This window comes from Lutra lutra, chromosome 13 (assembly GCF_902655055.1).
Source record: "Lutra lutra chromosome 13, mLutLut1.2, whole genome shotgun sequence".
Taxonomy (NCBI): domain Eukaryota; kingdom Metazoa; phylum Chordata; class Mammalia; order Carnivora; family Mustelidae; genus Lutra; species Lutra lutra.
The window spans coordinates 41,889,406-41,902,311 of record NC_062290.1 but is presented as its reverse complement, the minus strand read 5'-3'; the positions used below and the strand labels follow the sequence as shown (position 1 = coordinate 41,902,311).

General features: G+C 39.4%; 1 protein-coding gene across 1 annotated transcript in view; it reads left to right on the top strand.

Moving 5' to 3' along the window:
• The window catches only part of TTC39B (tetratricopeptide repeat domain 39B), a 127,710-nt gene extending 115,194 nt beyond the window's left edge, over positions 1-12,516 (top strand). Inside the window, exons 18-20 of the mRNA XM_047699404.1 lie at positions 5,522-5,639; positions 7,158-7,274; positions 10,180-12,516. Of these exons, the coding sequence (XP_047555360.1) occupies positions 5,522-5,639; positions 7,158-7,274; positions 10,180-10,270 (326 nt within the window). The 3' untranslated portion in view covers positions 10,271-12,516. The remainder of the gene's footprint in view (positions 1-5,521; positions 5,640-7,157; positions 7,275-10,179) is intronic.
• The last annotated feature ends 390 nt before the right edge of the window (positions 12,517-12,906 follow it).

Below are 12,906 nucleotides of genomic sequence, written 5' to 3'. Positions count from 1 at the left end.
TTTAACAGAGAACAAAGGAGTGTATGTATGAGTACAGACTTACAGGCTCACTATATGAACAGTTTAGACTTTCTTTGTATGTTCTAGACGGTCCATTATTGATGTATTATCTACATAGTTTCTACATACAAAGTTGCATTAAGCTTCTTTATGATTCTTTTTACAATTAAATATTTTTAATTTTTAAAAGTTATTTTATTTTATTTACTTATTTATTTTTTTTGTGGAGCCCTGAGTGGGGCTTGAACTCATGACCGTGAAACCAGGACCTGAGCTGAGATCAAAAGTCGGACGCTTAACTGACTGAGCCACCCAGGGGCCCCTCTTCTTAATTTTAATTGTAGTTAAAATTATATATAATACAAAATTTACCACATGATCCATTCTTAACTCTACAGTTTGGTAATGTTAGCTATATTCACATAACTGTGCAACCAGTCTCCAGAACTTTGCCATACTCATTCAAAATAGCTCTCCATTTCCCTCTCCCCACTGCCTCTGGCAGCCATAGTTCTATTTTTTTGTTACTATGAACATGACTACATTAGGTTGCTCATATGAGTGGAATCCTACATGATTTGTCCTTTTGGGACTGCTTATTTTGCTTTGCATAATGGCGCCTCAGGGTATGGGGCCCCTGGGTGACTCAGTGGGTTAAGTGTCTGCCTTCAGCTTAGGCCATGATCCTGGGGTCCTGGGATCGAGTCCACTGCGTTCCCTGCTCAGTGGGGAGTTTACTTCTCCCTCTCCCTCTGCTGCTCCCCCTGCTTGTGCTTTCCTTCTCTCTGTCAAATAAATAAAATCTTAAAAAAAAAAAAAATGGCCTCAGGGTATATCCATGTTGTAGCATATATGAGAATTTCCCTTTTTAAGGCTGTATAATATTTCATTGAATGTATAGATCATGTTTTTCTTTTCCATTTATCCACTTGCATATTTGAGTTGCTTCCACTTTTTGGCTATTGCAAATAATACTTCTATGAACATGGGTATGTAAATTTTTTTTTTGAGATTGTTCTCAGTTCTTTTGTTTATTTTTAAAGGTTTTATTTATTTATTTGAAAGACAGAGAGTACAAGCAGGGGGAGGGGTAGAGGGAGAAGCAGACTACCCGCTGAGCAGGGAACCTGACAATACCGGACTCCATCCTAGGACCCCGGGAACATGACCCGAGCCGAAAGCAGATGCTTAACTGACTGGGCCAGCCAGGCGCCATGCTTTCGGTTCTTTGAGATCTGTTCCCAGAAGTAGAACTGCTGGGTCATGTGGCGTTTCTCTTTTAAGTTTTTTTGAGGAACTGCCATACTGTTTTCTGTAGTGGCTACACCATTTTATATTCCCTCCAGCAGTGCACAAGGTTCTAATTTCTCTATATCTCCATCAGTATTTGTAATATCCTAGGGTTTTTTTGGTTATTGTGACTTGTTTGTTTGTTTTTGTAGTAGCCATTCTGATGGATGTGAGATGATCTTTACTATTTTCAGTGTGAAGCTCCTTCAAAAAGAAAAATGATTTGATTTGATTGTAAAGTTGACATAAAGTTACATCATTTTGAAATTTAGATGAAATGAAACTCCACAAAAGTTTACTTTAAAAAATGAGATTTCGGGGCGCCTGGGTGGCTCAGTGGGTTAAGCCGCTGCCTTCGGCTCAGGTCATGATCTCAGGGTCCTGGGATCAAGTCCTGCATCGGGCTCTCTGCTCAGCAGGGAGCCTGCTTCCCTCTCTCTCTCTCTCTGCCTGCCTCTCCGTCTACTTGTGATCTCTCTCTGTCAAATAAATAAATAAAAATCTTTAAAAAAATGAGATTTCACAAAATGCACCTTTATAAAATTTATCTGGGCTTTTAAACAAATTTTAGTATTCATTTTTGTTCAACTACTTTGGCTACGTTTCATTAACTTGCTCATTTGAAAACTCGTAGATTTTCCGTACTAGAGATAGAATTGTGATAGGCTGAGAAAACATTGTTCCTGCCAGTAGGGGAATTATCTATGATTAAAACCCACATATCCAAAAACCAGATGGGAAAATGGATATGTTTTTTAATAAGTAGATAATAAAAACTGAGAGGTGAAGGAAAACCTCTTTTTATTAAATGAAAACATTGGTAGAGTACCCCCCCGCCCCCCAAAAAAAAACCCTGGATAATCTTGTTCCTTGTGTTTTTCTACAGCTCTAAGGGCTTTGGTTCAGTTGAATGAATTCTGACATTTGGATGTCTATCCTTTGTAGTATAGACTAATGTTTACCATCACCAGAGAGTGGGGCCTTTGTATATTAAGAAGTCCTGGGGGACCACTGAATTGTTCTCTATTTGAACAGGCTCTTCAGCCTTTACCTCGAAGTTTATTTTGTCCCATTATTGGTTGGGGGGGAGAATGTAAAGTTGTAATATATGTATCAGACTATGGATATACAGTGCAATAGAGGCTTAAAAAACAGACTGCTCTCTCCAGTGGTCTGGAGAGGGTATTCTTACTTCCTGAATTTTTAATGGGTAGGAAGCCATCTGCTTCCTTCTTCTTTTAATGATCTATCGAGATGATCAGCTTAGAGATATCTAAGGGAGGGGCTGGGGAAAGCTCAGACAGATGCACTGTACTTCATACAATTCTACTTTTGTCTGTGTTCCCTCCGGGTTAAAAAAATATTAATAATAAAAGTTTTCTGAAGATTTTGTACACAAAATTTATGATAATCTCTACCAGGTCCATTGCTCTATGCAGAAAAATGACCAGATCCCCATCTCTGTTCCCTCCCTCCCCTCAGTAATGACCTTTTAGTAATTAAGCTCTTATCTTTCAGAGCAAGGGGGAAAAATCCAAAACTGAAAAAATGAAATGAAGTTGTAACCCCGAGGTGACTCCCCTTTCCCCTAGTATTGGGAATTGAATGTATTTTCCCTTCTTCTCCCCTTGGCAAGTGTCTCTTAAGTAAAAGAAGGTAGAAGATATAGTTGGTGTTCTGCTCTGACAATGCGATTATGAAAGGGCCTTTAGGGATACAAAGGGAAGGATACAGTTTAATAAGAGAAGAACACTTGGTGTGATATGCCTGGAGTCAGTGTCTGCCACTAATTCCGTTAGTGTTTCATTTGAAATCTAACTAAACTGAACATGTAGCCAGAAGTTGGTACAATAGATCTTCTCTGACTCTTCGTTGCAGTTAATTTGCTTTGTGAAATTCTATAGCAAACGCAATCAGAGTTACATAAAAGGGAAAATGCTACTTTATAGCTTTTCACTTTCTAAATCTGTTTTTTAATTTTTCCTTTGTTGCATTGCAGCTAGTTTCTAAGAATTTCACTGTGGATATTTTTGTAGTTTGAGCTTCAAACTTTCTTTTTCCTCAGCCTACCCTCTGTTTTATTAAGTTAAGCAGATCTTTTGTGATGAAAATGTGCTTTGGCAGCATTGTTGTATAATTTTCTTGGAATGTAAAGTGGAAATTGTGTGTTGAAATGTTCATCTGTGAACTCACCCAGGAGGTTGAGAATCATGTTAAAGAATTCAGATTTTAAGGGAAAGTAATCATCTGACAGAGAATACTCTGTGGTCTGAGGAAATGATGGTTTGGCTAAGCTTTGGAGGAAGGTGGTGTCTTCAGACCCATTTTCATATCCTTAACTCATGATCTAAATAAAAGCTAAGTGCAGGGCGCCTGGGTGGCTCAGTGGGTTAAGCCGCTGCCTTCGGCTCAGGTCATGATCTCAGGGTCCTGGGATCGAGTCCCGCATCAGGCTCTCTGCTCAGCAGGGAGCCTGCTTCCCTCTCTCTCTCTCTCTCTCTCTCTCTGCCTGCCTCTCCATCTACTTGTGATCTCTCTGTCAAATAAATAAATAAAATCTTTAAAAAAAAAAAAAAAGCTAAGTGCAGATTTACTGGTACTTTAATTTTCCATAGTTTATGTCTGTTCCTTAGCAAAACCATCATTCACTGAGCACCAGAAGTTTATGGTAAGACAAATTGTCATAAAATGCTGATATAGAAATCAATAGAATGCACAAAAATGATATTAAAAACTAGCATCCAGTACGGACCCTAAGGGTTTGGTTCTAGGCCTGGAAAGATATTTCAGTGAACATCCATGATTAGAAACATAGATATCTTTGGGGGGGGAGGGGCAGCAGGGCTGAAAAATGGTAACGTGATATTGATGTCCATGATTTTTCCTGGTGAACGAGCTATTGGAGCTTGGAAGTGAGAGGTGAATATCAGCTGTTTTTAGCCCCTTAGGAGCAAAGTGATCCCCTTCCGTTGGTTAAGTGGTATCATTAACCTCCCATAAACAAGCAGTTTACTAATGCAAACACCGGCATGTGTTAATAGTGATTTCTGAGGTTTGTACTGAAAGCAGGGGAATCTGATGGAATATGAGGACTCCCAGGCCTCAGTGGTCTGGTTTACTAACCCCCTCACCCCAACACCCTGTATTGTCACAGCCTGAAATGTATGAATTATCCGTCTGTCTTGGGAATGACTTAGTTTCAGTCACTTGTGAAAGCACCCAGATTCAAAAGTGGTAGATGGGAAATGTCTACCTTTTTTAGGTTGCTGTCACACAGGGTATGGTTGCTTTTGCTTAAATAGTCCATAGCCTTGGGCTGTAGAAGGCAGAGTCATTTTCGAAAGGGAAAACGTGCTGAAAGAAAACCCTTTCCGTTAGGCTTAAGCACTTGCAAGTTTGTGAGGATTTTAGGTACCTTGCATGTACTTGGGGAACCATTTTGTCTAATTTTATGACAGAATTTTTCCCCCCAAAAGAACAAAACCTGGGAGACTTGATAAGTTGTAAAACAGAATGGTCTGAAGAGGGTATTCTTACTTCCTGAATTTTTAATGGGTAGGAAGCCATCTGCTTCTCCATATGGATGTGTTATCCTCTCCGGTGCGAAGCCAGCAGAGTTAGACGCCAGAACCACAGGGGGAGGCTGCCTTCTTGCTCCTCACTGCTTTACCTCTTATAGAATTAATACAGCTCTTATTTTTTTTTTATTTAAAGATTTTTATTTATTTATTTGACAGAGAGAGATCACAAGCAGGCAGAGAGGCAGGCAGAGAGAGAGGAGGAAGCAGGCTCCCCGCCGAGCAGAGAGCCCGATGCGGGGCTCGATCCCAGGACCCTGAGACCACGACCCGAGCCGAAGGCAGCGGCTTAACCCACTGAGCCACCCAGGCGCCCCTACAGCTCTTATTTTATTTAGAGTTCAGATTTCCTACTCTCACACCTAAGACCACCTAACTCGGAGACTGAGCCCTGAGCACCTGAAGAACAATTTTCAAGTGGATAGAGTGGCAGCCCTTAGTCAAATGGTGTATTGAGGTAGTAAGCTGACTCTTCTTTTGATTTAAAATATTTTCATTGTGTTTTCTTAAGGGAAGCCTAATAAATGTTAGAAATATTTTCCTTATTTCTCAGCGATCCCTCTGAAACCTCATAGCTATTCTTTGTCCCTCTTCCTTGGGATGTTTTAAAGCGATTTTCCTTGTGTGTGTGCTTTCTGTTTGCCTGGCTTTAGACATGAGCGACTACTCTGTGGATGACGAGTGTCTGGTAAAGCTGCTGAAAGGGTGTTGCCTGAAGAACCTGCAGCGGCCCTTGCAAGCCGAGCTGTGCTTCAATCATGTCATCCAAAGGTACAGACAAACGAGGAGGCCGAGCTGAGTGCAAACTGCGGTTCCCAGGGAACTGCTGTGAGAAAGCGACATGTTCTCTCCCGCAGCGAGTGTTCCAGGGTTACTGGGAAGAGAATCCAGTAGTTCTCTCATTGTCCTTCGAGAGCAGACTCAAAGCCCAAGTAGAATATGGCTTTATACATTTCTACATAGTGTTTAAGGGGAATGCTAAGTTCCACAAAATCTAGACACTAGCTTAGATGAGAATGTAGAGGACGGGTGAGGACTGGTGTCCTTATAAAGAGGAAAGGGACCTATTTCCCAAATAGGTAATCTACTGTTATTAGTAAACATGTTAAAGAAGTAGCCATTGATTAAAAAAAAAGAAGTAGCCATGGAGTTTGGTTTTACTGGTGTTTCTGGAAGGATCGAAAGGATTACCCATTTGTGCTACTTGTTAACATTTATCGAATCTACAGTGAATTGTTTGCTCATGTGTTTTGTGATTTTGGACTGTGAGCTCCCCTTCCTTGGGGACTTATCTTGAGACATCTGTGAGGTTAGGCTGGAAGAAGAGTCTCTAAAGTGATTTTGCTTTTATTTCTGCCAGGTTCGTGTTAATGGCATTGCTGAGAGGTCCTTGGATCTTTTGGGCCATGTAAATTCGTAAATTTGAATTGCAAATTCATGAGGTCAGGTCTGTTGATTATTAATTTCCCAAAGAATGTGTTTTTTTCCTTCCAACCTGGACCCAGATTGAGGAGCCAACTGCCCTTGTCTTCCTCCTATGCCAGGGAGTGGGTTTTTCCAATCCGTCCTCCCCCTGTTGGAGAATGGCCCCAGGTTTATATGGAGGTCTCAGGCTCTGCTCTTCTGTGGACTCAAGGCCTCCACTGCACGGACACTGAGAAAGTCCTGGTTGACTCAGGTCGTAGCAGATCCCAGGGCTGCTTTGATGTCATCCACACCCTTAGAGTTCTGCCTTTGTTTTCAGTTTGAGAGTTTATCTTACGTTCTTGTGAGCTGAATTATGCATTTGGAAGTGTGTTACTTATATATATTTTTTATTGCTTCTTGATGTTTTATGGTCAGATTTCATTTTGCTGAAAACAGAAGTGTCGACCACTAATAAGTGGACTTTTATTTTAGCCTTGTAAGACTTAACATATAAAGTAATACAGTGTTCTAATTTCTAAATGGAGTCATTTTCTGAACATACTCATTTTTTTTACGGGGATGACCTTGTCCTTTCCAGGGTTAATCTTTGAAGATCTTGCATGTATTCATCTTCCTAAGGGGTGTAAATAATGCTCAGGACTGGACTTAGATTAAAGAATAAAATAAAAGAGGAATATATTCAAAACAAACTATTTATTGCCATCGTTTATTAGATCCCTCAGCTGTATAATGACAGTTCTCTCTGGTGATAGGCTTAGTGGTGCACCTGTTTTCTGCAGAATGGGGAAAGTACATACTTTGAAAAAGAATGAATGTTTCTTGTTCTGTTAAGACTTAATTGCTTTCCGTTTACTCTTTTAGTGAAAAGCTACTGAAGTATGACCACTACCTAGTGCCATTTACTCTGTTTGAGTTGGCCTTTTTGTACAAAAGCCAAGGGGAAATTGACAAGGCCATAAAGACCCTAGAAACTGCAAGGTAAGTGATAATGGCAGCTTTTCCTGCTTGCTCTGAAGTCAGGAACATCGACACTGGTATAACCACAGCAGTAATTTTATATACTTAGAAGTTAAAACATGAATGAAAAATGAATAATAATGTTACGCTCATAAATTTTGCTCTAGTTGTGCTATTTCTAACCTTTTCAATGGCTGACACCCTGTGACTGTTTACAGGTGTTGTGATTGCTGGCATCGCTATGCCAGATTTTTAACCTGTTCTTTTCTGCATTGGGGTTGGCGGATGTTTTCTATAAAGGGCCAGATAGTAAGTATTTCTAGTTTTACAAGCACAAGGTCTCATTGCAACTTCAGATTGTACTGAAAGCAGCCACAGAAGACAATAAATGGTTGTCTTTGGACTTGGCCATTATTTGGGTCATAATTTGCTGATCCTTGGTGTCTTCAACCACATCTCTCATTTCCTTCAAGAGCCGCTGATTGGAAGAAGCCCTCTGTATATTTCTCTAGCTCTCTTTTCTTTCGGTCTAGTGTAGTAATTCTGAAGCATTTTTATTTCTGCTAGACAATGGCTCTCAGACTTGTGATCATGGCTCACTGTGGTCTGTTTGCACTGAATACTTGTTACAGTAGAGAAAGAATGAGATAATAGCTTTAAGCCACAAATAGCTTAGTGATTCATTGGTTTGTTCATTTACTCAAAATCAGCAAGTATTCACTGAGCACTTATTGTGTGCCAGACAATTGTTAAGGCTCTAGACAGACATCTATACATAAACAGGCAGCGTTTCCTCTTGCTTAGTTAGGGAGAGGTGTTGAATAAGCTGACAAGTAGGAGAACCAGCAATGGTATATGCTTTGCTGAAATTTCTAATATGATACAGAGTCCTTGGGTATTACCTTAGATTGGGTTGAGTCTGGAAGGTTTCCATGAGGAGATGATATTTTAGCTGAAATTTACATATTTAAAGCCAGTCTTGAGATGATCAGTCACCAAAAGACTGGGTGGGGAGCATTCCTGGCTGAAGTCACAGCTAGGAAACCTCTAAACTGGGCTGTTGAGACACTAGATAGTACGTGATGCTCGTCACTGAAATGGGTTTTGCTTAGAAGAGCAGGTTCCAGGAAAGGAGAAAACATACTCTGTTTAGGACCATGGGATTTTGAGGTGCTTGTTGGATGTCCATGTGGAGATGGGGACTTGGCAGTCAAATATATAAGCATGGAGTTCAGTGGAAACATCAAGGCTGAATGTAGACATTTCGAAGTCACCTGCACAGAGACAGTGGTATTTAAAGTCATGACACTTGAAGTGATTCTGGGAAAATAATACAACGAGAGAAAGAGGTCCAGCCCAGAGCCTTGGGATATGCCATCCTTTTAGAATGAAACAATAAGATTAAGAAGAAATGGCCAGCGAGTTAGGAAGACATCCAGGAAAGCAAAGTGAACAAAGTGTTTCAAAGAGAAGAGAGTGACCATTTGTGAGGATAGCTACGGAGAGGTCAAGCAAGGTGTGTCCAGAGAAATGCTGCTGAACTTGGCAGCATGAAGATCCTCAGTGACTTTGATCCATGAGGGGGGAAAATGGAGTCAGCTACTTCTGGCAACTTTTCAGGATGTTTTGCTGTGAATAAAGCCTAGTAATGGGCAAGAAGCTTCAGGGTATCATGGAGTAGAGAGAGGCTGCTGCTGCTGAGTATTTTAAAGGGTGATATCAGAGTGAGTCACTTTTAAAGCTAATTCTGTTCAGAGTGAGAATGACTCATATTTGAACTGACATGTATGTACCTTCAGATCTAGCTATTGGAAAATTAGGGATTCTCATTACTGTTGTTTGCAGTATTCATTGTTTGGACCTGCTTGATGTTATCTCAGCAATGTACAATAAAACAAATTTATAATGATGAAAATAAAAGACTGGTAATTCACTACAAAAATGGAAGACCATCAGTGGTCAAAAGTCACCACTAACTCAAGCCAGTGCTAATGAAGCCACCAGAAACAGACTTCCCATAATTTTAAGATGTTCAGTTGTCTGTACCTTCCTTTATGCAGTTGGAGCTTCACAAAATCATGAAAACTAGTGGCCAGGCATTTAGGAAAATACTCAGTTACATCCTTTGGTAACCCATATGGTGTATAATAACCCTCGTCAATGTTACCAGTGAGTAGCTCTTAGATCTCTGTAAGATGAAGAGCTGTAGAAGGAAAGCATTGCCCTTGCAAAGAAAGGAGTTACAGTTCACCCACGGGCCAAGGCAGCATGTGAACGCAGGAGCCCAAAGTCAAAGCCATTCCATTCTGCTGATTCTTAACAATTCTAGCAGACAGAAGTGAACATGGATGATCTAAGTAAAATTTTTGATCTGTGATTTCTATGGCCCCTTCTGACATTGTCCCACAACTGTTGGCCAAACCATTGATATTTGCTTGTTGGAATCGGAGTAAGTAATTTAGGTGTCACCATGTAATCCTGCTTTCTTTGTTGTAGTTGTTTCATGAGGTTTCAGCATGATTTCTTTGTGTGGAGGGGGCGGTGATTGATCATGTTCATGTGAAGCTGCTTTAAAATTCCTGGTTTAGGAAAGGAAGTCAGCTATTTAGGAAGAGTTCCCAAAATTTGTTGAAACCCTCTTCATAAGCTTGTGGCTGTGTTTGTGAATGGCTTGGTCATTAAATAGGAACTTGCTACTCAAAGTATGACTTTCAAATCCCTGCTAGGGAGCTTCTAGAAGTATAGAATATTGTCATCCTCCTTCGCTCACAGGATCAGAATCTACATTTTAACAAGATCTGCTGTTAATGCATATCCACGTTTGGAAGCAAATAAGGAATGAAGACAAGAAGAAGGGGAGGTGATGGTGTTGCCCTTGGATACAAAGAGATTTTTGACATTACAATTTCACTGTTATTTTCTTTAGAAACAACTACAAAGATTACTCCATGGAGTCCAGGCTACACTTCCGAATTCAGGCAGCGCTTCACCTCTGGAAAAAAACTTCCTCTGATTGATCAGAACATGAAGGATGGAATTTTCCCTAAATTAGCAACAACATTTGCTATAGATTAGACCTTGTATTAAAGTGGAAACTGGTCTTGTGAATGAGAGACAAAAAACTAATTTTATTGTCAATGTTTTTTATCTCTGTGTGGTTTATTGTTGGTCTGTGTAAATGTTTTTTTTTTCTTGTGAAACAATGTTCAATGTTCAGTACTATCTAGAAAATTCTTATATTTTGCCTCTCCAAAAAGAATTTCATATTAGATTTGAATTGGAGAGTGAAGAAGTCTTTTAAAGGACTCACAGGTACAACAAAGTCTGATTAGATTATTTATTTTTTTAATGTGGAAATTAATGTTTAAGTAACAAATGGCTGATAAATTGAGCCACTTTTAGATTTGTTGGTTAGAGATATTTTGTTGTCTACTATTTAAATTTAAGAGGGGGAATAAAAATCACGTACATTCAAAATAGATTAACAATAACTTGAAGTCTCCTGAAAGAGACAGGCAGTGGGTGTGAATAGGGACAGGATGATGTCCTTAACAGGTTGAAGAGAATCGTATCTACAAAGATGGTGAAATTTTAGGTTTTGGGTTTTTTTTTAATTCTTCATGTAAGTTAAAGGTGGTGACATTTTTGAGCAACTAGACTTTTTTTGAATGTACTGAAGTCTATTATAAAAACAAAACTCAAAAAACTGTCTAAAGGGAAGAAAAAGTCCTATTTTAGAAATTATCCTCAACCTTAGCCATGAGAGTCTAAAATACCTACGTTGATTATTTTTTTTATAGGAAGCAAAATTCCTGCTGCTTTAAATATGTAAAATATCAATGATTTTTATGCTCTTGATGTTGATGAGTAAGATCTAATTTTCTAATCTCTCTATCTAGCACTGTGATGGTTCCTTGTAGATATCTGGACCATGCTTCGTCCTTTATCTGGGAAACCCAATCAGGGAAGAATGTGGGGAGAGCCTGGCTCTGCTACTTCATAGCAGTTACTGGGGTGACCTTTAGAGAGCCCCCTGCTCTTTGCAACAGCATATTGTCCTCATCTGTGAAATGGAAAAAGAACAGAGACTTTTCAAGGTCTCTTTCAGTTTTGTAACTGTGAGTCTGTGTATTAGGCATTTTCAGCAAAAGTGTCAAACTGTTTAACCCAAACTGGTACCACAAAGTGCATGTCTTATTCTACAATCTTGTCTACTCCCAGTCCTCCCGTGTGTTGGAGTTAATGACAGGATTGCATCCAGGGTGAGGAAAAATAATTCATGGATCTATAAATCAGGGTGTGGTCCTATTTCATTCCATTTTGAAGAGTAACTTATCATGGAAACTTATGCAGTTTAACAGAACAGCCCCAGATTGGGAGTCTGGAGCCCACCTCTGCTAGTCAGCAGTTCCTTGATGTGGTGTAAGTTCCTTCATTATTTCTGTGACTCCATTCCCCTCCAACTGCCCCCCAGGGTGGGGGGTAGGGGAGGAGACAACACACCACTTGGTGCTCGTGACAGATCAGTTAAATAATCCCTGTGATAGCTTTTGGTAAACTGTAAAAGGCTATGTGAATATATGAGTGCTGTAATAATTATGGTTTTTATGTGCTGATTACAATACCAATACAAAATTATTGGCTGAGTTGTGGTCTCTGATGTAAAATGACAGAAGTGCAGAAATTCCAACACTTCTAAACTTATTCTTGTGTTTGGCACTGACAATAACCCAGATTATGAATTTGCTCCTTACTGTTCATTCCCTGCTTTGCGAGTCTGTACCTGGCAGAAGATATTTTGGTCTTGTTTTCTTTAAGGTACTAATTCTTGACCAATACTGAGGATATGTTTCCAGTGGGAGATGATTAATACAACTTGAGTCAGAGAACTAGCCCTTCAGACAGCATGGGGGAGCTCTCACTATGTGCTAATCATATGAATTACATAGCTTTACTTTAGGTTCAGACAAGAGGAAATAAAATGAACTGTTATTAAATCACCAGTGGAAATATGTTTGATAATTATTTTGTATACAACTTGAAAAATAGTTTTTAAATGCCTTAGAAGAGCTTTGGTAGCATTACTTTTTCAAAATATAAAGACCCATATTGTTTTTGTGAGAGGCTGCAGGTCAGAGCGAAAGTCAGTCAAAACTTCTCTTTCTGGTATAATTTGAAAACAATATGAGGTATAGTGGTTATTTTTTTTTTATTTTATTTTAACTCTGTGTTAACAAACAAATATAAAAGAAATTCCTATGTCTCGTTAAACTTTTTCCTTTATTTTTCTTATTTTGTTTTTCTTTTTATTTCCTATTCTTTGTATTTAAATTCAGTTAACCAACATAGAGAACATCATTAGTTTATATGTGGTTCAATAATTTATCAGTTGCATGTAACACCCACTGCCCATCACCCAGTTACCCCACCCCCTCATCCACCTCCCCTCCAGCAACCCTCAGTTTCATTCCTGTAGTTAAGAATCTCGCATGGTTTGTCTCCGTCTCTCATTTCTTCCCATTCAGTTTTCCCTCCCTTCCCCTTTGATCCTCTACACTGTTTCTTACCTTCCTCATGTGAGTGAAACCATATGATAATCATCTTTCTCTGATTGTCCTATTCTCTTTGTAATTACCTGATAATATGGATAATC